General features: G+C 29.9%; 1 protein-coding gene across 5 annotated transcripts in view; it reads right to left on the bottom strand.

Annotated features, from left to right (window-relative positions):
* LOC113377471 (puratrophin-1-like) overlaps positions 1 to 22,408 on the bottom strand; it is a 39,491-nt gene that overhangs the window by 15,692 nt on the left and 1,391 nt on the right. For 4 of the 5 annotated variants that reach the window (XM_026617801.1, XM_026617803.1, XM_026617802.1 and 1 more), the window contains exons 2-4: positions 17,595 to 17,847; positions 17,016 to 17,102; positions 16,812 to 16,941 (exon numbers count right to left, since the gene is read on the bottom strand). In XM_026617801.1, coding sequence (XP_026473586.1) covers positions 16,812 to 16,941; positions 17,016 to 17,102; positions 17,595 to 17,847 — 470 coding nt within the window. Of the gene's footprint in view, positions 1 to 16,811; positions 16,942 to 17,015; positions 17,103 to 17,594; positions 17,848 to 22,279; positions 22,405 to 22,408 lie in introns of those variants that run through there. The other variant, XM_026617805.1, reaches the window with a different exon arrangement.

Here is a 22,408-nt window from a genome sequence, read left to right as displayed (position 1 = left end):
TACGGTTGGGCCATAGGAACTATAGTGATTTTGAGATAGGCACCAAAAGAAGAAATATGAAGTATGTTTGTTCGAACAAGTTTCCAATAGCGCATTGAGCCGCGCCCCACATTAACGTGATCGCATTGATTTTAAAGTGTCAAAAAAGTTTCTTTGTTCGATTTCTTTCAATAATAATTTTTACTTGTATACAGAATCACTTTGTTATTTTGCTGTAAGTTGAACATTAGTAGTTAATTACCAGCAATTAGTTTTTGCGTAAATAATTTGGCTCAGTCATAATAATGATTTGGTTTCAAAAGTGTGCGTTGGGTATGGTTGTGACATGTGGTTTTGGGTCTAGCCCTTTTCAGGTGAAAATTAAGCCTGTAACAAAAAATACAAATCACGAAAAAGTAAAGAAATGAAAAATTCAATACAAAAAAAAAATCACAAAGATTTTTTGTTAACTTCGTTCGAGAAATTATGGTTTCTTATATATTGTTATATTATATTCATAAGCTTTGTTTAAATGAGTATATTGTGTTGTCCTGTGTGTGGACGGTTGTGATACTTTGACCTATCGTATTTAAGACCAGTATTTCCACGTAGACAATGTTCAAATTACCATTTAATTTACTTTTCTCACAGCTAACTGGTAAATTAAGAAAATTATTGCTGATCAGAAAAAAGTGGCTCCACCGTACCTAGTCTTCCCTTCCACGAAATATAATGCCTAAAGTAGTATACTAACAATGAATTCATTAAACATAAAAATTAAAGTTCATTGATTGCTATTTATTTCTATTCATTTTTGTTGATTATGATACAGAGAAAATATGTTTCTAGTAACTAAGTAACGCGTTTCAAAATCAATAAATTTGCATGTATTCAGAGTTAATTGAAATAACACCGACTTAAAATATTCTGATGCAAATTGCTTATCTTTTCGTTATACAAGCTAACAAAGATGTTTGCTCTGCAAATATTACACCTTAAAGAGCGAATAGTGCTTATTGAATTTTTTTGTAAAATTCCTGGAAAAACTCCATACAATTTGGTTATTTCTTAACAATAAATTATAACAAACTATTCTTTCATTGGTGAAAAATTGACCAGATATTCAAAGGTACCATTTTTTAATCTTTGGTTCAAGAATACAAAATTATTTTACTACTAGAAATGCAATAGCTAATTATTCCAAAAATTCAATATAAGTACTTGAATCAAAAAAAGCAAAAAATACAATTTCATACTATAAATTCCACTCAGCTGTTAGATGTTACGATTAATAGAATTAAATTGTCACGATAAACGCCAACCTTCATTAAAAATGAGACATTGTAGGAAATGCATGAGAGAACTAGCTGAATAATCAAAAGCGAAATATTAGTCTAACAAGCAACTACGTTTCCGAGCGAAAACTTTATAATTGGTCATTTTTATATAAGCCATAATATAGAATATAAAGTGTTGCTCTGAGGGTTTACTAAAATGTTTGGAAATTAGTTTGATCAATGTTTGGAGGTAACAATAATTTATTTGGAAGCAAATCAGTAAAAATAGACAAATTTGATGAAAGCACACTCTAGAGCCACTAATATGAGACTATATTTACTTATATTTTCATGATTGCTTGATCATCTGTCTGCTTAAGATATTAAATTAAATATTAATATTATAAAGTACAGCAAATAAAAATAAATCACCCAGTTATAATAATAATTACTGGTATTACTTCCTCGAGTTTCCTAATGAAACGTGTGTACAAGAAATTATAGCCTGCTCAATTTAAACCTAAAACCAGGGTGAAGGTTACAATAATTCATAATGGGCTGTAACTTGGTAAAACAGTTTAAAATACAATTATAAAAGAAATCTCAAAAGTCCACATCGTTCCGGCGCGAGCTAAAAAATTGACCTCGTGTCAAAGGTAAAAAAAGTAATTTTGAACAAAATTGGTACTTATTATTAAAATCTTTATAAAATATCTGATAATTTGATGTGCATATGTTTAATGATCATTTTTGTCCGTCAAATGGATTTTTTTTACTTTCTTACGCTCCGTTCTCTCATTAACTAAATTATCATTTTTGGCACTTTTTGCCCTGTATCTACAAAATGGCTCGACCTACCTTTACCAGAAACTAATCAGCACATCTGGCCGTCAATACAAATCGATTTCTTTGAAAATTATTCAAATCGGTTGATCCGCTGTAATGCAATTTTTTTAAGCTACTGTAATTCTTTTTTTGATGAGAAGACTATTAGATATATCTAAAATCAAACATTAGTTTTGAATTTTCAAGTAAAAAATAACATTACTACTACTTATCTGTCCAAAAGTTGCAAGACCAAAGCTCAATGTACAGAAGCGAGTTTATATATGTAGGGTAGAGCGGGGCTAGTTGAGCAAATTTTTACTTCAACGGATGTAGCTCCTCAATGGAAAGCCTCAATAAATTGCTATACGGCTTAATGGATTTGTTATTTATCGCTTAACAAAAGTGTTAATACTAGTTTTTGGTAATAAGTAAAATTTAAAAGCTACAGCTGTCTAAATGCAAAAAGTCAAGTATGCATGCTCAATGTACCCCATAGGTGGGGCAAGTTGAGCACTAAAAAAGTATAATGAAATTATAGGTTCAATGGCGATTAGTGATGAACTAAAATAAGTTTTTAATAACCAGTTCTATATTTATAGTCTTTATTGACAGAGAAAACAAAACTTATAGTAATTTGCTTTGAATAATTAACGATTAATTAACTTAGAAATTATTTTACCATTATATTCAGTATTTTGGTTTAAAAACATTATTTCTTTATATCATTACTCATAAACTTAGCTTAAATCTTAAAAATAATAATCAATTTCTGTAAGTTAATGGTAATTGTCTTAGTGACAGAACAAGTTGAACAGCAACTATGCTCAACTAACCCCAACTCGGAATTTCAAAATAAAAGTGAGTTTTTAAAAAAACCGTGAGAATTATACCCAGAATCTCTGTGCATATTAAAAGTACTATAATTATATGGAAGAATAAGTTTTACCTGGTTAAAAATAAATAACATTTGACTAAACCAGACGAAAACTCGTGATGAATGACTTTTTTACTTTTTGGTCTCAAAATAAACAAAACGCCCGTGAGCCTCACTCATTTGTCCAGCGGCTACTAGCGATCGCGGGATGTCTATTTATCCCAAACCTCTATCTTTCCTCCATATAATGCCTAAACGGATGGTGAATAGTTTTCGAGATATTTCGATTGCACAACTTGCCCCTATGCTCAACTAGCCCCGCCCTACCCTATATACATTTTGAATTTTACAATTTTATAGGAATTGTAATTTTTTGAAAAATAATATAAGCTTAAGGTATTTGTATATAGACTGAGAGCCAGTGAACCTTTTGAATAACGGTGTTCCTGTAAGGCTGAAAATTTTTGTACAGGTGATTCTTAACGTGCTAAGTACGGAAACGACGGTCTGGCAGGTTTTAGCCCTGCACATCATGGTCGTCCAGGCGTTTGAAAGTGTAAAAAATACCCGAAAATTAAACTTGTTCCTGTAAGGTTCAAATTTTTATACGATGTAATTCACTCATTGAGAAGTTCGAAAATCAATCTGCCAGACCATTTCGACCTGCACAAGTACCTGCCAGACGAGCCGGAAAGTGAGCAAAAAATGCCCCAAAATAAACTTTGTCCTGTAAAGCTGGAATTTACATATGTGTTTATCTAAGCAATTCGAAAAAGGTCTGTGCAATTGCCAGACCATTCTGGCCAGCATAAGCCCTTGCCAGACGAGTAATAGGCGTTGCGTAAAAACTTAGCATATATTCAAACTATATTATGAGAAATTACAATTTATATAAAATATTACAAATTTAAAAATTATAACATTACCGCCTATGTGTTGATCAGCTCCGTTTGCATCCTCCTCAGCAATACGAAAAGGATGTTGTGATATTATTTCAAAAATTGAAGAAGGAACGGTATCTCCCACAAACCAATTGAAATCAAATATTTTTTCAATCAATATCCAGCCAGTATTTTGAGGTTTAAGAATTGTTGGTACTTTTAAATGACTATTTGAGAACTATATCTACTCGTGCGGCATGTGCTGCCATTATTTTTTTGAAATATTACCAAATGTTTTTGGTATATTTTTCATTGAATGCAGTAAATAAAATCCATCGAAAACAACAGCATCATACCAAATTGTTTCGTAATCAGTTATATTTAGTTTCGTTATCAGTTGCTTGTAAGACTTCAATCATTGCTGATTTCGCGGTTTCATAGATAGTTCCATCTGCGTGGCAAAGTGACATTAAAACTAGTTGGTATTCGTATTTTGCCTTGAGGCAAGTTACATAAACTTCCCGACTTAATCAATAAAAAATAAATTAATTTATGAGTGATTAAAAGTATTACGAGTGGATTTATTGCAGATAATTGAAAACGAACGAACACGACGTTAACTCGGGGTATTTTCTAAAAGCAAAGAACCAGTTTTCGTAAGATTTCAATGGTTCAGTATGTTCATTAAGACCAAGTACTCTGGCGTTATACCAAGTAAATTGTCTAAGTTTAATTTTAACAAATGTGAAATTAACTACTTATTTTCTCAAACTTTGATGAATTTTTAAAATTAAACTACTTGTCGTAATGCGGTGCTATCTCACTAAATTCTATAAGACCATGATATATATATCCCCCAAAAAAATTCCATGAAAATCGGCTTAAATTTTGTTTTCAACAGTTAATTACAAGAAAACGGCTCGGTAGATTTTCACCTAAAACTAATCAGTATCATTCCCAACTAATATCTTTCGAACAGTTTTTTGATTTTTTAAAATCAATTCGGTGGTATGAGCTTAAATGTGGACGAAAAGTTTAACAATTTCTCCAAATTACAAAGAAACGGCAGATCGTCGCACTAAACAGACAAACGATAGTCCTCATCGAGGTACATCAAATGGCTTTTGAATTTCTGAAATGGGTTCACGCGTTTTTGAGCAAACGTCGATAAAAGGTCTAATTTTGATAAATGCCAAAAAAAGCGATATTATTTTTTGCAAATTTTGATGAATTTTTAAATCGGTCCAGTCGTTTTTGAGAAAACGTCGATTTACTTACGGAAAAAAATCTGTTCACACATACATACTTTTTCCAAATTTGGTCTCATTCGATTCAGAATGGCTTGAAACGTCGAGAAAACATAAAATTAACGAATCAGATTTTTTGATGAAAAACAACTTTTTCGGGAAGCTAACAATTGTAATGGGATATGATAATATTTTTTCAAGATCAATATTTTATTGGATTTATCGCGCTAATAGGCGACCAACCAAATCACGTTGGACACGAATTTCGTGAATTTTATTATTAGCTTTAATAGGTTTCTTCTTTTTTTCTGAAGAAGAAATTCATAATTTTTACCTGTGAAATTTTTTCTTCAAATCTCTTACCCTCCGTTGAACATTCAGAAATGAATGTTTTTTTCCAATTTTCACCTATTTTCATAAAATTCAATAGCTACTCAATAGAAGCCTGAATTGAAGTATTAATTAGCGATATATCTGATAATGATGATTAATTCATGATGATATATATTTCATTGTAACTAATTAAATTTATTTTGACCATAATTTGTAATTTCTTATAATATAGTTTGAATATATGCTAAGTTTTGTACTTTAAGTTACGCCTATTACTCGTCCTCCCGCCATAGCGGAGACCTTTTTAAATTTGTAATATTTTATATAAATTGTAATTTCTCATAATATAGTTTGAATATATGCTAAGTTTTCACGCAACGCCTATTACTCGTCCTCCCGCCATAGCATTTTTGCCCTCGTCTGGCAAGGGCTTATGCTAGCCAGAATGGTCTGGCAATTGCACAGACCTTTTTCGAATTGCTTAGATAAACACATATGTAAATTCCAGCTTTACAGGACAAAGTTTATTTTGGGGCATTTTTTGCTCACTTTCCGGCTCGTCTGGCAGGTACTTGTGCAGGTCGAAATGGTCTGGCAGATTGATTTTCGAACTTCTCAATGAGTGAATTACATCGTATAAAAATTTGAACCTTACAGGAACAAGTTTAATTTTCGGGTATTTTTTACACTTTCAAACGCCTGGACGACCATGATGTGCAGGGCTAAAACCTGCCAGACCGTCGTTTCCGTACTTAGCACGTTAAGAATCACCTGTACAAAAATTTTCAGCCTTACAGGAACACCGTTATTCAAAAGGTTCACTGGCTCTTGGTCTAATAAGTGAAACATTATTATCATATTACAAAGTACATATTTTGATAAGATAATTTTGCTTTATCAACGATATGTTTTCTGATGAAACAATTATAAATTCGTAAGCCAAAATAAAAAAAAACTAAGCTACTAAATAGAAATCTGAAATTGTATAATCAAGTACGTCTTAATATTTCTGACAATAAAGCTTCGAACATATATTTTACTTAAAATTCAAATCACAATTTAGGAAGAAAACATTCTTATCTTATCATGTTATTGCAAAGTGCGACATAAAAGACTATGGGGGAGACTCTGCCGTAAAGTAGACCAATGTTGCATAGCACTTCTCATACAAAATGGTACTAAATACTGTCAAAATGTTATGTGGTGGCTGTGCAGTCAAGCGTTTTACATAGAAAACTTAATCTAGAAAACGCACAAATGTCAACGCGCAATGTCATCATAACTGCATCTTTGTGATATGGCTTAATAACATACGAGTGATGTTGATTTTTCTATGTTAAATGGAAATAATCATGACATTATGACAGTATTTAGTAACATTTTGTGTTTGTTAGTAACAATGCTACATAACATAGTCCTACGTAACATTGGTACATTGTACGGCAGAATTAGCCTCTATGTTACACTTCTTTCCACAATCTTTATTTTTTATTCCATCCCAAAAATAACAGTTGAAAATAAATAATTCCATATTCAACAAGATTGATATTTAATGAACTAATAATTGATATTTTTTGTGTTGCGCCAAAGACTGTTTTCTTTCTCTACAGAGAAACCTATTTTTTTCTTGTTTAAATAAATTTTTCTGTTCTGTTCATTTTACAAAATTGACTTGTAAGATCAAACTGTACCTTGATTGGTTATTTAAAAAAATAAAAAATATATATAATCGACAAGAAATAGCTAAATTTACATTAAGTTGGTTCTACAAAAAAAACTTAATGTTTATATTTTCGGTTAATTCTCACTAGCTCTGCTACTACGCAGTTATTCATAACGTCATATCCATAAACAATGGATGTATATTATGTATTGCATATTATCTAATTTGAGTTTACGCACATACAATAGATTTTGAATTACGGGTATACAATTACCATCCAATTTTGCACGTGATCCTGACACAAATTATAGATTATCTGTATTCGTAAGCATTGGCGATTTAGTTAAATATCTATATATATATATATATATATATATATATATATATATATATATATATATTTCTGCCAATTTTTAAATCCTTCAATTTTTCATTTTTCTACTCGATTTATAACGCACATATTCAGAATTTTTTTTGAAAGCCTCAAAGTATGCATAAAAGTATTTGAAGTTAAGTAGATATTGATCACAACATCTTATAGTCATTAAATAAAATAATTTAAAATAAATAAAATTAGTTTTTAAATGATATTCAGTCTCAATTGTTTTTACTCATCTTAGCATCATTGACTACCAGAAATATTCTCAATTAAGTAGAAACTTCAATAACATATTTTTTGTCCATATAGTACGAAATGACATAAGGTGAGGACCTAATAAGACACAAATTTTCAAGAAGACAGTTCGCAAATAATTTCTTGGGTCCTCTTTGGGACATCAAAACATACCGCATGAGCCCAAAGGTACAAATCCTACAATGTGACCAACCTTTGCCGGGCTCAGATCGAAAAAAAAGTTTTGCAAATGCACGTCTTTAAAAGTAGTTTGGGTGAAAGTTAAAAGCTAATCAGCCTTAACATGATTCATGATTCACTGTGACAATGACACTCAATATCTGACACGATTGGGATTATAGCTTGCTTCGTGTTATACAGTCGCAGAAACGTTACTAAAACCAGCCAATTTTTAAATTGAGCCACATTTTGTCCGTATTCCCCCTAATAAGTGTAAGATGAATTTCAATCCAAACCAAGTGGCACTAACGACCCGATATGTATAAAAATCGATTTAACAACTTCTAAAATTGTGACGATAAAATTTTCAACTGTTTATTTAGATTTTTCCTTAAAAAGTAACCAATGCGATTTTCATTTGATATTACACACGTTACATGTAGCAAACGTGAGGACCATTATTCCAACCTTCAATGAATTTTTATAATTAAACTACGATTTGTAGGTATATATTAATTTGTGATGTTATTTTAGATTAGATCTATATAATCATGTAAAAATTCAATAAAATCGTCAACAGAAATTTACGAAGGAACGACCTGAACGATCTTCACCAAAATTGACGATCAGCACGATTCCAAACTGGAATCTCTCGAACAGTTTTGGAACATTTCATTTCGGTTTGGGCTTTTTGGCTAAAACGTAAAGTTTTAAAGTTATCTTATAATTACAAAGAAACGTTTGGAATTGTCGTCGCGCCTAACTAATCTACGCAATTCTTATCGAACTGTATCAAATGGATTTAAAATTTTTGAAATAGGTGGAACCGTTTTCGAGAAAACCTCGACAAAAAGTCAAATTTTGACTAACATAAAAACACAAACATACTTATGGAATACAATTGGATTTTCTCGCAAATACAAATCTATCCTTCGGAAAGTTAAAAATAAGTAACAAAAATCTATTTATGATACATGACAAAATTAGGCGCAAACTAGACCTAAAGTATATGAAAAAGAAAAAGAAAAAAACAAGATATAATTCTCCTATCTACAGCAGAAAGCAAATTTATTTTTCGTCGAATTTTTTAAAAAACGACAATCGGTGGTTAGGTTGCCCTCTAATTAAAATTTATCAAAAACAGCAATCGACTTGCCTTCTAATAATTATTAGTAAAAATGATCCTAATACTATACGAAAATAGTAATAATGAGAATACCAAACTTCTGATTGATAAAACAAACATGCAAAAAATTCAAGAGTGGCGGGAATAGCTCACTCAGTAGCGTTCTCGACTCACACGCTGGAGGAATTCGGCTCGAATCTCCAGCAATACCAGAATTAAAAATATAAAATATTAAAGTAGGTTAAGAATTGTTAATTTGTAGAATACAAGAAAAAAATGTATTAGAAGTAAGAAGAAAAAAAAAGTTTAGTTTAGAAGATGAGAAGAACATATTGAGAAACAATAAGAAGAATGAAAATTGAATGGAATTGAAGTAAGAAAATTGAATAGAAGATTAGGATTTAAGTAGAGATAGTATATATATGATGAATGCTGTAAAGCGGAGGCCAATAGATTTAAAAAAAAAAACAAGAAGGGTTGCGAGAGAAAGTTCCCTTCGTGTACTAAAATTGGACGCCGCTATCATAAAATAATATAGTCGTTACAGTCGATTACAAATTCACCACACAAACGTGCATCTATTCGTAACTAATGAACGAAATAAACGTCAAAGTGTGAATCGTATTTTGTGAAATGTCGTCGTATACAAATACAAAATGCATTGTGAGCAGCATATTAATATTCCCGCGACGCATCGTCATTCCAAAAATTAATGAGGATATGAGAGAACGACCGAGGAAACACTGTGGAGATGTGTGTCTATGTCAAATGTATGACCATGTCGATATTGGTTTTATTGTCAAACTAGGGAACACAATTTTAGGAATGCATAATATGCGAATAACATATTCCTCAATAGGACAGGTGAAAGTTGGATTTTATATTTTAGACCCCAACACACAATCAATAAATCTAAATTTTTTTGGTTTTTAATATTCGACAAAGGGTTCACTCGTGGGTAAGTGGCTAGAAGGAGTAGACCAGAATCAGAGGTCCCGGGTTCGATCCGGCCTCAAGAGAAGTCAAGCAGTAGTGACATCAGTTTTCTCTTGGAAATATAGGTAGCAACATGTCTCCAAGTAAAAATAACTATTATACGGCATTGATGCATCAATAAAATATTCGCCCTACTACAGAAATTGTAATAATAAAATTTATCACAAAGAGAGACAACTGTTTGGGTTGCTATCTGTAAAATCGACGCAATATTAAGTCAAATTAGTCCAAGATCTCAGGCTCTTAAATTCTGATTACTGTTCAAAATAATAAAAAAAGATAAAATAAAAAAACATGTTTAGAGTACTAATGCAGATAAAAATCAGATACTTCAAGCAACCTTTGATTGTCACAAGATGTTTAATGTTTTTCGTCAAAAATCTTGATAACAATTATCATTAACAAACTGTTACAAAAAAACTTATTTTGTCAGCACTGCTAGAAACATTGTTCATAAATACATAATAAAATTTATCAAACATAGATTAGACCAACCGTTGGGATGTTTTCTAAAAACAAGAAAGCCAAGTTGTTAGGAAGTTATCACGATAACACTATAAAACTATTAACAGTTCTGATTACTTTTAATATCAAAATAAAAAAAAAAAAATCCACAAAGACTTAAAACAATACACATCTCACACATCTCTTGAACTCTCAATGTATAAAAAATTAATTTCATATCTATTAATTATTAACTTTCCTTAGGGTAAAATATAGTAATCACAAAACCATCGAAAGTGAAAATCTTTACAATTCAAACCCTTCTGAATATTTTGGCATACTCTAAAAAAATGAATATTGGTGTGGTGTATGTGTCGTATGTGAATATACACTTTTTTCGACGATTTCGAGAACACAGAGCAACCGATTTATATAATTCGAAAAACATTCGATTCGTATTGACAGGGAGACGTGGTTATTAATTTTGGACAAAGATCCAGCCGTTTCGAAGACACGGAACAAAAAAGGCCGAAACGGTAATTCAGTTTTTGAGATAACAGAACATCCGATTTCAATGATTCAAAAAGCATCTAATTTGTATTAACAAAATGAAAAACCGGTAAAATTTTTGGGAAGGCAGGTCTAGCGGTTTCGAAAATCCAATGAACAAAATGTAAAAAAATGCCATTTGGCGGTAAAAATTATCATTAGACTTAAGCACATCAAATTATCAGATATTTTATGAAGATTTCAATAATAAGAACAATTTTTGTTTACGTTTTATGGACTCCGTACGAATGTATATCCGTTAAACTACTACGAAGCGCTAACGCGCTTCCATATTTTGTCTTCACGCAGCTAACGCAGCGCAATTGCTTTGAAAAAAGGTCAAAATTCTATTTTTTTTCAAACAATTATTTCAAAATTTTCAAAATTCTCAAAAATCTAAGATTTTCAAAGTTTTAAGAAAAATTTGAATTTTTTTTTCAAAATTCCAATTTTAGGTACGACAATTTCCAGCAATTTGTCTCAAGGCTTGATGCCAAAAAACGCCAGTTATTTATACGAAAACTAGATTTTACCCTTTACGTGTAACTTAAACTAGAAGTAATATTTCTTGTCAATAATTTATTATAATTTTTTTCTTATTTTTACCTACAATGTGTTCACTTGACATGGAGACAGTTATGGGTGATAAAGTGAAGAAAAATGGTTTAGTAAAACCTTTATAATGTAATATTGCGAATATTGAAAAATTCGGTGAAATTAATTAGACAATTTTGATAATGACTACATGTCTTATCTAAAAAATGCGTAATAATTCTTGCATATATATATATATATATATATATATATATATATATATATATATATATATATATATACGATATATATATTCAATTATTTTGATTATTAAATTCGAGATAATTTATTTAAGAATCTAATAAAATTATTTTCAAGCAATTATGAATTACATTCGATTTATTATGCATTATAATACCATATAAATAGTGATAATCAATTACATTTTTTTTATAAAAAACAAATACTTAACAAAAAGGGAAGAGAAAAATATATTTATTAATTATTATTATATTTATTAATTATTAATTATTATTTATACAAGAAATCAATTTGTGGCTATCAAATAGTTTCGATCCTCGGTCGATACGCACCTGTTTTACATTAAAAACTCCAAATTTTACGTAACAATTTAAAGTGCTCGTAACTAATATTTATTTTAATGGGCTCCTATGTTTGTAACTAATTTTTATGGCTAGATTTCTTCTGAGCACATATGCGAGCGTGTTATAATATAAACACATGCGAGACAAACTATCAAATCGACTTAGCTGGAGGTCTAGTTAGGAAAAAATATTCCAGTGAACATCGAACATTTATGAATCACGTCAGGTGTATGACGAATGCAGCAATTACGTATATAATGTAATTCGATGGAATTAATTACATAATTTAAACAAAGGCTGTATGATCTTATCTAAAAATGCATTAAATTTATTGGTAATATTATATATATATATATATATATATATATATATACATAGCTGGGCATTAACTCGTTAATCCGTTAATCGTTAATTAACGAAGTTAACATTTTTATTAACGGATTAACTTTTAAGTTAACTTTGAAAAATGTTAACGGACACGTTAACTTCCGTTAAAATACGAGAAGTCCGTTAATCGTTAATCCAATGCCTACTATTTACCGCACGGCACAGCTTTAGCCAATGCCTTATTAAACGGCATAGAGAAAAGATTTGGACTACTCCTGAATGATGAACAGTGCCAACTTGCCGCGGAATTTCACCCAAAGTTTCGGTTAATGTGGCTGGAAACGTATGACAGCAGTAGAGAGGAATGCAGTAAGAAAATGCACGGAAAAAAAGGTAGAAGATGCCTTACGGCAAGAATCAGCGCAAAATTCGAAGGACAGAGATAGTTTAAGTGGCGGAGGGAGCAATGCGAGTAACAACGATGATGACGAGAAGGAAGACTTTTTCAATTCTGTCACTCAGTCTATAGAAAAACCAAAGAGCTACAAACTCTTTAAAGAATAAAGCGCAAATTCTCGTTAAAATGTGGCTGGATATGAAATCAAAAGACTCGTTCAACGATGCTGCATTCTTCGGGAAACAGATATTCATAAATCTATTTATTAAATACAATACTGCTATACCCTCAAGCGCTGCAGTTGAACGTTTGTTTTCCACGGTTAAAGACATTTTGACACTAAAACGAGCCTCGCTTTCAGACGAGAACTTCAACATGTTAATGTTCATGAAGGGGAATATGCACCTTATGCCCGACGATTAACCCGACGCGCGTTTCCTATTTTTCGCAAAAACTAGCGGTAAATGGAATTCTGTCTTAAGGCAATTAAGGCATCGTTCCTTAAGGCAAATTGCTGGTACTTTCCGTACCTAAAATTATTGTTTTTTTAAAAACGATTAACATTTTTGAAAAAAATTTACTTCGAAAAAATAAGATTTTTGAGAAACTATAAACTATTGGACAAAAAATTAATTTTTTTTTGAAAAAAAAAATGTTTTCTTTATTTTGACATATTTTGGAAGATCTGAACTTTTTTTCAAAGCAATTTTACTGCTTTAGGACTGCATAGAGACAAAATATAAAGCGCGTAAGCGCCGCGTCGCTGTCTAAAGGATAAACATTGGTACGGAACCCATAGGAATGTAAATAAAATTTATACTTATTGTTAAAATCTTTATAAAATATCTGATAATTTGATGTGCATATGTCTAATGATCATTTTGACGGCCAAATGGCATTTTTTTTTTACTTTTTTCATTAGATCTCCGAAACCGCTAGACCTAACTCCATGAAAAATTGATCAGTTCTTCATAATTGTTAATACAAGTAAAATGTTTTTTGAATTATTAAAATCGGACGCTCCGTTCTCTTAAAACCTGAGTTACCGTTTTTGGCTCAATTTTGCCCCATAACTTCGGAACGGCTAGACCTGCCTTTGCCAAAAACTAATCAGCACGTCTTCTTATTGATACGAATCGAATGTTTTTTGAATTATTCAAATCGGTTGATCCGTGTTCCCGAAATCGTCGACGAAAATTTGTATCCGAATACACATACATACACACACACATACATCCATTTTTTCTAAGGTATGCCAAAATATTCAGAAACCTTTGAAACGTCGAAAAATGTAAAAATTTTCATTTTCGATTTTTTTGCGATTACTATAACTTGCCCTACAGGAAGTTAAAAAAAACTCTTTCCCTTTATTTAGAAAAAAATTTTTGTGAAAACAATATGCAATCATAAAAACGGAAAGTTGACCAATAGCGTTATCACGGTATGTGATAATTGTGCTATTTTCCTTATACACACGGAAGTGTGCATAAAACGCGCGAGGGGTTAAATTACACATTTGAATTATACAAGTATTTTGTTTTATTCATAACCTGTTAACTTCCAGAACCTAAACTAATAAGTTTTTTAAGTTCACTAACGCAACGATATAAAAATGTAATTTTACACATATTAACGGATTAACGATTAACGTTAACTTGCGTTAATTCTTCCGAAATGTAACGCTTTAACGTTTAACGAAGTTAACTTTTTTGTAGCGGATTAACGATTAACGAAGTTAACTATTTGATTAACGGTGCCCAGCTATGTATATATATATATATATATATATATATATATATATATATATATATATATATATATATATATATATGATAGTTTTATCGACGTTGACATATATTTGTAATATTTTTGCAGCCGAATCGTCGAATTAAAAAAAGATTAAATAACAAAATCATTTATTCCTAAACGTTTCGACACTTGATGTGTGTCATCATTCAGTAATCAAACCAGGAAAAACAACAGAAAAAATTAATTATGATGTAAAATTAATTTAACACGAAATTTGTGTAAAATAATAAAATACTATTATATTAACAAACGAAAAATAGAAGAAGCACATATTGCCCTCCTATAATTAATGTTATTGATAGCGGTGCATTGTGGACACTGATGCACCGCTATCAATAACATTAAATATAGGAGGGCAATATGTGCTCCTTTTCATTTCTGTATGCAAGTCAATAAGAGCGCAACAGGGAACTGGTTAAAACACAAAAATAAATTTTGTGATTTTATTTAGTTTTCTTTTTTTGTCATTTCTGAAAATGATCATCGCTACAGTACGATCAGGTTGTCCAGAGCAGGGTTCAAACTCACAACCTCATTCGCACGAGTCCCTGAGCTTAACCTTTGCACCGTGGAACACTCCAATTTAAGGTTTAAGAACATTTTCACAAAAACTTGCATATGTTGAGTGTTGGTTTAATATCATTAATTATATGTAATAATAGACTGTATTGTACGAGTATAATAATATTTGAAGATAATATTGTATATAATACTTTAAATAAATATGTTCAAATAATATAAAAGAACAAAATAACAAACAACCACAAATAATTGCTGTGTGTAAAAATCAGAGTTAGAAAAAAGATAACTAGGAATAAAAAATGGTGATTTATGAAAAACTATTAAGTAAAAAATGTTAGTTTCAAGTTTAACATTTAGTTCACCGTTTGTCTTCAGTAGTTAGTACTACATTTGTCTATTTTTAGATCTATTTATTTATTTTTACTTATAAGTTAATTAAACACTTCGGTTGTTTATTGTTTGCTATTTCTTTTTTTTAATTATTTGCGCTGAAGATGCGTAAAACCAATACTCGCAACGTTTGCAAGTTTAATTCAAAATATTTATTTTATTTTCTGATTACTATTCAATTATTTAAAAATAATATTTATAAAAACTTTGGTTTTCATTTCGAGTATTAATTTGAGTTGAGATAGTTTTCGGAAATATATGAATTTCATTTATCAATAAAAAGTATCAGAAGATATTTGTTAATTTAAAAATAAAAGTACTGATAAAAATACACACAAATATATATATATATATATATATATATATATATATATATTTATATGTATATACACATTATATACGAATTTAAAAATTATTCACTCAAAATATTTCATTTGTATGTCTTTATCTGCGATTAATAATATTTAATTAACTCATCTAGAAATGTAGTGGAATAAGTTCAATCAAGGAATTAATTATAAGAAAGCATTAATTATTCACATTATAAATAGCGTTTTACATACAATTTTAATAAAAGTGACTGCAAATTCATTTAATCAAAAAAAGTGGCAATGACTAATATATACAATAAATATGTGTCTTATAAAATAATCACATAAATGTTTGTATAACGTTGCAATAACGTTTGTATTTGCACCTAATGAATAACATTTTTATCCATTAATTAGTTTTACGTTTTAAAGTATATACATACATACATACATACATACATACATATATATATATATATATAAATATACTTGTATATATATATGTGTGTGTATAATTAGGAGAACAAGTTGAAAGAAATAATATTGTCCAATAATATTCAATAAGCAACACTTATCTTGATACATTATCGATATGAATATTTGCAGCACTGATACCATTTTCATGTAATATAATATTTTTGTATCTTGTGTATGTGAATTATTATGTATGGTAAATGAACTTCATTTTAATATCTACAATACTCCACACAAAGTGTTCACATTCCGCAAAAAATAATCAACAACCCAAAAAAAAAAAATCATTCGGATTCAAAATGGAGTAAATTTTGAGTTATATGTCCTTTATTGTATAAGTCAATTTTTGTAATCAAAAGACCGTTTTTTGTTTAATTAAATTAATTTTAAATAAGATATTGTTAAATGTGTTTATATTCAATATTTGAAATATAAATAAAAAATTCACTTACCATCTATTTCCAATTTCTTTAAATTTTTTCCTATTCTCTCTATCAGCTGCCTATATTTTACAAGCCTTTGTAAAGGTTTCAATAAAAAGCTGTTTAAGCCTAAGACATCAGGTATTGCGACTCTTGTTTTCTAAGCAAGATAAAATTTATTGATTATGTGTATTATGATTAGATATAAGAATATTTATATATTTGTTTGCAAACCTCGAAAAATTGCGCTCCTTCTTTCATTAATTTTTCAGAATGTGGTTTGTTCAATGCGTATTCTGTGTAGCAGTACAATTTATCAATCTGGAAACAATACATTTATGTCGTAATTGCTATTGCATAATTAAAAGTACTAATCATATATAAATGTAAAAAATTGTTCGTAAATACATAAATGTTTAAAATTTTTCTTATATTGCTACTACTACGAGTTTTCCAACTTTTTTTTTGATTAAAAGCTTTGTTTTGAAATTAATCCTCTATGGACAAAACTTTTGTTTTACACAAAAAAAGAAACATATGTTTAAAGAAGTTTTTTAGTATTAATGAATTATTATGTGACTTTCAAGATAATGTTTGCACTTCTGTTCTGAATATGTTATTTCAATAGAACAGCCTAGCATATGTCATAAATATTGATATTGTTTGTCTTGACAACGTTGTGGAATTGAGAATTACGCACCACCCTCATGGAAAAAGCTAAAAATTTTTGGTAAAATTAGCGGAGAAATTAGAATGTGAGATAAAAATTATGCGAGCTATAAGTTTTATAGGATAAAGTATTATAAGACTTACAAGACTAGTGAAGACTTTGCAGATTGACTCAGGATCTTCGTTGCATTTTAATAAGGCTGGATACATCTCATTTTTATGAAAATCTTTAAGTTTATCAATGTTGCCAAAAATTATTGCGCCTTTTCCCTGCAAATTCTCTGGCACACCATCCCCAGTTTCAACTTCTTTCATATACGTTCTACAAATGAAATCGAGATCTTCGATGTATGAATGCTCGGTCGTCAGCAATTCCTTGATAGTGCAGGATAAATCACTGAAAATTTTGTTCGTTTTATTCACAAAACGTGAATTATTCTCGAAATATGTTGAAATATTCAAATGCAAAGATATTAAGAATATATATATATATATATATATATATATATATATATATATATATATATATATATATATATGCCTATATTCTCGGTTACAGATCTTGCGGCAATGTCACACTTATTTCGTTCAAAATGTTACTATCAGTACAACACCTATCCTCGGTTACATGTCTGATGTTATAAGGCAACATAGACTTTATACACGAACTGCTAGTGCTCATATATTTTCCATTGTATAAAGTGTACAAAGATATAAAGGACTATGACGTCACTTGCTGGACGAGCGTTGCCGACAATCGTGGATCTCCCGCTTGATTAAATATCATATGTCATATGTTTCATTTTAATCATATAATGGCAATTGTGATGACTGATAATTTTGTAAGAAATGATATTAATAACTGACATTATATTATTAAAAAAAAATTATCACAGATAAATATCATTTTTTGAAAAAATTATCAGTGATCACAATTGCCTATTAAAACTAGTATTGGTATTTTGCTTCGAGGCAAGTTACATGAATTTCCCGATATGTGTAAATAATCGACGTAATCAATAAAAAATAAATTAAATTATGAGTGATTAAATGTATTCCGAGTGCATTTATACACATAATTGAAAAAGAACGAATACGTTAACTTGAAGTATTTTCTAAAAGCAAAATTTCAAAAATCAATCATTTTTATAATTGAACCAGTCTCCATAGAACTTTAATGATTTAGTATGTTCATTAAGATCAAGTAGTCTATCGTTATACCAAGTAAATCGTCTAATTTTAATTTTAACAAACGTCAAAAGAACTACTCATTTTCTGGAACTTTGATGAAATTTTAAAATTAAACTACTTGTCGTATGGCCTTAATATTTCTATAAGACCATGATATAAGGTTGTCAAATATCTCCCTTCCGCCTTTTTGTATTATAAACCAAGAGCAAAAAAGCGGAAGGGAGATATTTGACAACCTAATATATAATATCGCCAAAAAAGTTTCATAAAAAGGCTTAAATTTTTTTTCAACAGTTAATTACAAGAAAACGGCTCGATAGATTTTCACCTAAAACTGATCAGTATCATTTCCAACTAATATCTTTCGAATAGTTATTGATTTTTTTAAATCGATTCGGTAGTATTGAGTTTAAATGTGGACGAAATGTTTAACGCTGTTTTTCAAATTACAAAGAAACGGATCGGCAGATCGTCGCACAAAATTAACAAACGTTAGTCCTCATTGAGATACATCAAATGACTTTTAAATATCTGAAATCGGTTCAGGCGTTTTTGAGAAAACGTCGATCGAAATTTGACAAATGCCAAAAAACGATACTAATTTGTGTAAATTTTGACGAATTTTTAAAGTTGAACGAGTTGTCGTAATGCCATAATATTTTAGTATGATCTATAAGACTATGGTATCTACAATCTTTACCAAAAACTAATTAGCACGATTCAGGATTGCTTGGAACGTCGAGAAAACATAAAATTATTTAATCGGATTTTTTGTTGAAAACAAACTTTTCCTTCGGGAAGTTAATAAAGTATATGACATATGATATTTAATCAATCGGGAGAGTTCCACGATTGTCGGCAACGGTCGTTCAGCAAGTGACGTCATATACCCTTCCATCTTTATACTACTTATTTTGCACTCGACTAGCAGTCCATGGGCAACATGCATTAAGCATGTTTAAAATAATAGGGGCTACTGGCAAATAAAATAAACGTGAAGTCAACCTAATGTTATTTTTACATTTCTGCTAGTTAGTTCATGTTCTTGCAGTTGACAGTATCAAAAATTTAACTTTTGGCAGTTTTGTGACTACCAACACAATAAGAGCCAACATGAAGTAAACGTGCTTTATCAAATTTAACCCTCCGTCGGTCGGATATTTATTTACCTTCAAACGGTCGGAGTGGTCTGGCTGGACCACCATTCATTTTACATGCATTTATATGGGATAAATTAGTTTTTGGTGTTTTATATATGAACTTATATATGAATTATTATATATAAATTATTAGTAGTAAATATTTAGTTTTGATTTTTTCTTTTTCTTACCGTCTTTTGCATGTGTTGAGCTTGCCTCTAATAAAAATATTTCAAAAAAAACATACAATTTAAAAAAATCATTGCTTTTTTGTTTATTTTTCTGTTTTATATCAATGAAAAACAATGATTAATCTTCTTCGACGCCTTCGAAATGAATTTGAAATTCAACTGAAAACAAAATGAGGTTCGTCGCCTTTGATATGAGCTATAAAACTCAAAGTGAAAATATAATTTCAATTGAATTGCTAACTTACGGCAACAGGTTTCGAACGCAGTATGGGTAGAAAAATTGTTGATAATGTTTCGCATTATTCACCCGATTTTCAATGTTTGCAATGACCAATAAGTTTGATAGGTTTTCAAGAAACCCGCGTCGTGTAAATACTAACATTCATGTTACAACACATATCAAGGAATATATAAAACGCAGTTTGAATAGAAAATACCAGAAATAAGCTAAAGACTGGTTTACATATATCAAAACGCGTCATATTTCATTCAAAATGTATGGGTGGTCTAGGCAGACCACTTCGACCGTTCGAAGTATAAAAAAGTTAATACCCTTATAATTATCCTTCCGTACATTTTTTTGTCCTGATTTTTTCATTGATCGACAGCTAATGAAATTTTAGGAAAAGTCAAGAAATTTCAAGTCGATAGGATTACTAAAAATATTTTTATTTAAATTGAAGTCGAAAAAAGTCTGGCCAGACCACTCCGACCGACGGAGGGTTAAATAGATGCACTAAGAAGTCTTACCAATATTCAATATACTGTCATTGAAACATGTTATCTTACCACGGATAATTGTTGAATACGGTTATGCTAACCGAGAATAGGCCCAATAGTATCGTTTTCATTTATTGAGATTTATTGACAGGACATTTTTCATGTCCAATGGACAGGACAATTTTCACATTTTTCGGAGGTTCTTGACCTATATTTTCAAGTGAAAAAAGATATTAATGCTGCATAAGATATCAAGGTAGCACGCAGCGCGAGATTTGAAGCCAAAACCTCGTGGTTTTATGGCCTAGGCACTACATACCACCATAGCATAATATTAAGTGATATCACATTTTTACTTTATTTCTATTATTCATTGTACAATTGGCATGTTTTGCATCTCGTTAACGACTACTTATCATGGTTTCACGTTCATAATTAGGATAAAATTATTGATAAAATATTCTATTACAAAATAGATGGCAAATACGGAGAATATCAAAAATTATGAAATTTAACAGTTTAAATAACACTATGTTAAAAAATTTCTAGTGACATACTGTAATTTAATCTACAACACGAATAAAAAAAAAATCCAAAAAAGTTATTTTAAAATTCAACAATTTAAATCAGATGCCAATTGAGAAATATATCAAAATAGTTTTCATAAATAAAACAGGGCCAGCTAAGTAGTTCATTTTATTGCTTTACCTTGAGTTTTTAGTAAACGAGTTGTATGTTTACATACAGCAAGAATATAGTAGCAATAAATGCTATCCACAGATCATAGTTACAATATATATATATATATATATATATATATATATATATATATATATATACATATCTACATATATATACAGTAGAATCCGCTTTGTACGACTTCGTATTACGTATTTACACTAACAGATTGTTTTGCATATAAAATTCTTTACAAAAAACCTATAAAAGTCTTCCTTCACAGTGACAAGTCACTTATTATGATGCATTTTTTGAAAATTATGTCCTGTTATAATGACCGACAAGCAAATTCTTCGCTAAACGAGAAGAAAGATTCAGAAAAATATGGGAAGATTCTTCATCAGCCCGAAAATATGGAAATAATTATACTCAGTATTATTAGAGCCTATTTCTACAAATTATGTGAGTTAAATTATGTACTTACATTTAAAAATGCATTTGTTATGTGCATTATGCACTAATTACAAGCATTATTTTTGTCATTTAATATATATGCAATGTGTTTCCATGTATGCGATATGTTACTTTGTTATTTTAATAAAATACATTTTTTATGTACATATTTTTAACGCTTTCTGTGACGCCCGCTTTCCGCTTATAATGGCGTATATGTCGTGTCCCTTCGATGTCATACTAAATAGATTCTGCTGTATATATATATATATATATATATATATATATATATATATATATGCATATAACCATGGAATGTGAAACAATGCCACGCTATCTCAATAGAATTTCTTATCAATTATCAATGGCTGTTTTATCAATTATCTTCAAATACCGATATGCCATTCAAATTGTACCAAATTAACATTATTCCGTAAAATAGTGATACTAAATTTACCTGATCATCATAGATATTCAAACGTCTAAGATAGTGCGCACGTGATCATTTCAAAATTGAACATTAATAAACATACGCTAATTACAAAAATAAGCATCACTACAATGGTTGGCCACATATACATCATAA

Source organism: Ctenocephalides felis, unplaced genomic scaffold (assembly GCF_003426905.1).
Source record: "Ctenocephalides felis isolate EL2017-DRISC unplaced genomic scaffold, ASM342690v1 CF-g0.4_SCAFFOLD_01886, whole genome shotgun sequence".
NCBI classification, from domain to species: domain Eukaryota; kingdom Metazoa; phylum Arthropoda; class Insecta; order Siphonaptera; family Pulicidae; genus Ctenocephalides; species Ctenocephalides felis.
The sequence above is the reverse complement of the archived record's forward strand: the minus strand, read 5'-3'. Positions and strand labels throughout refer to the sequence as shown.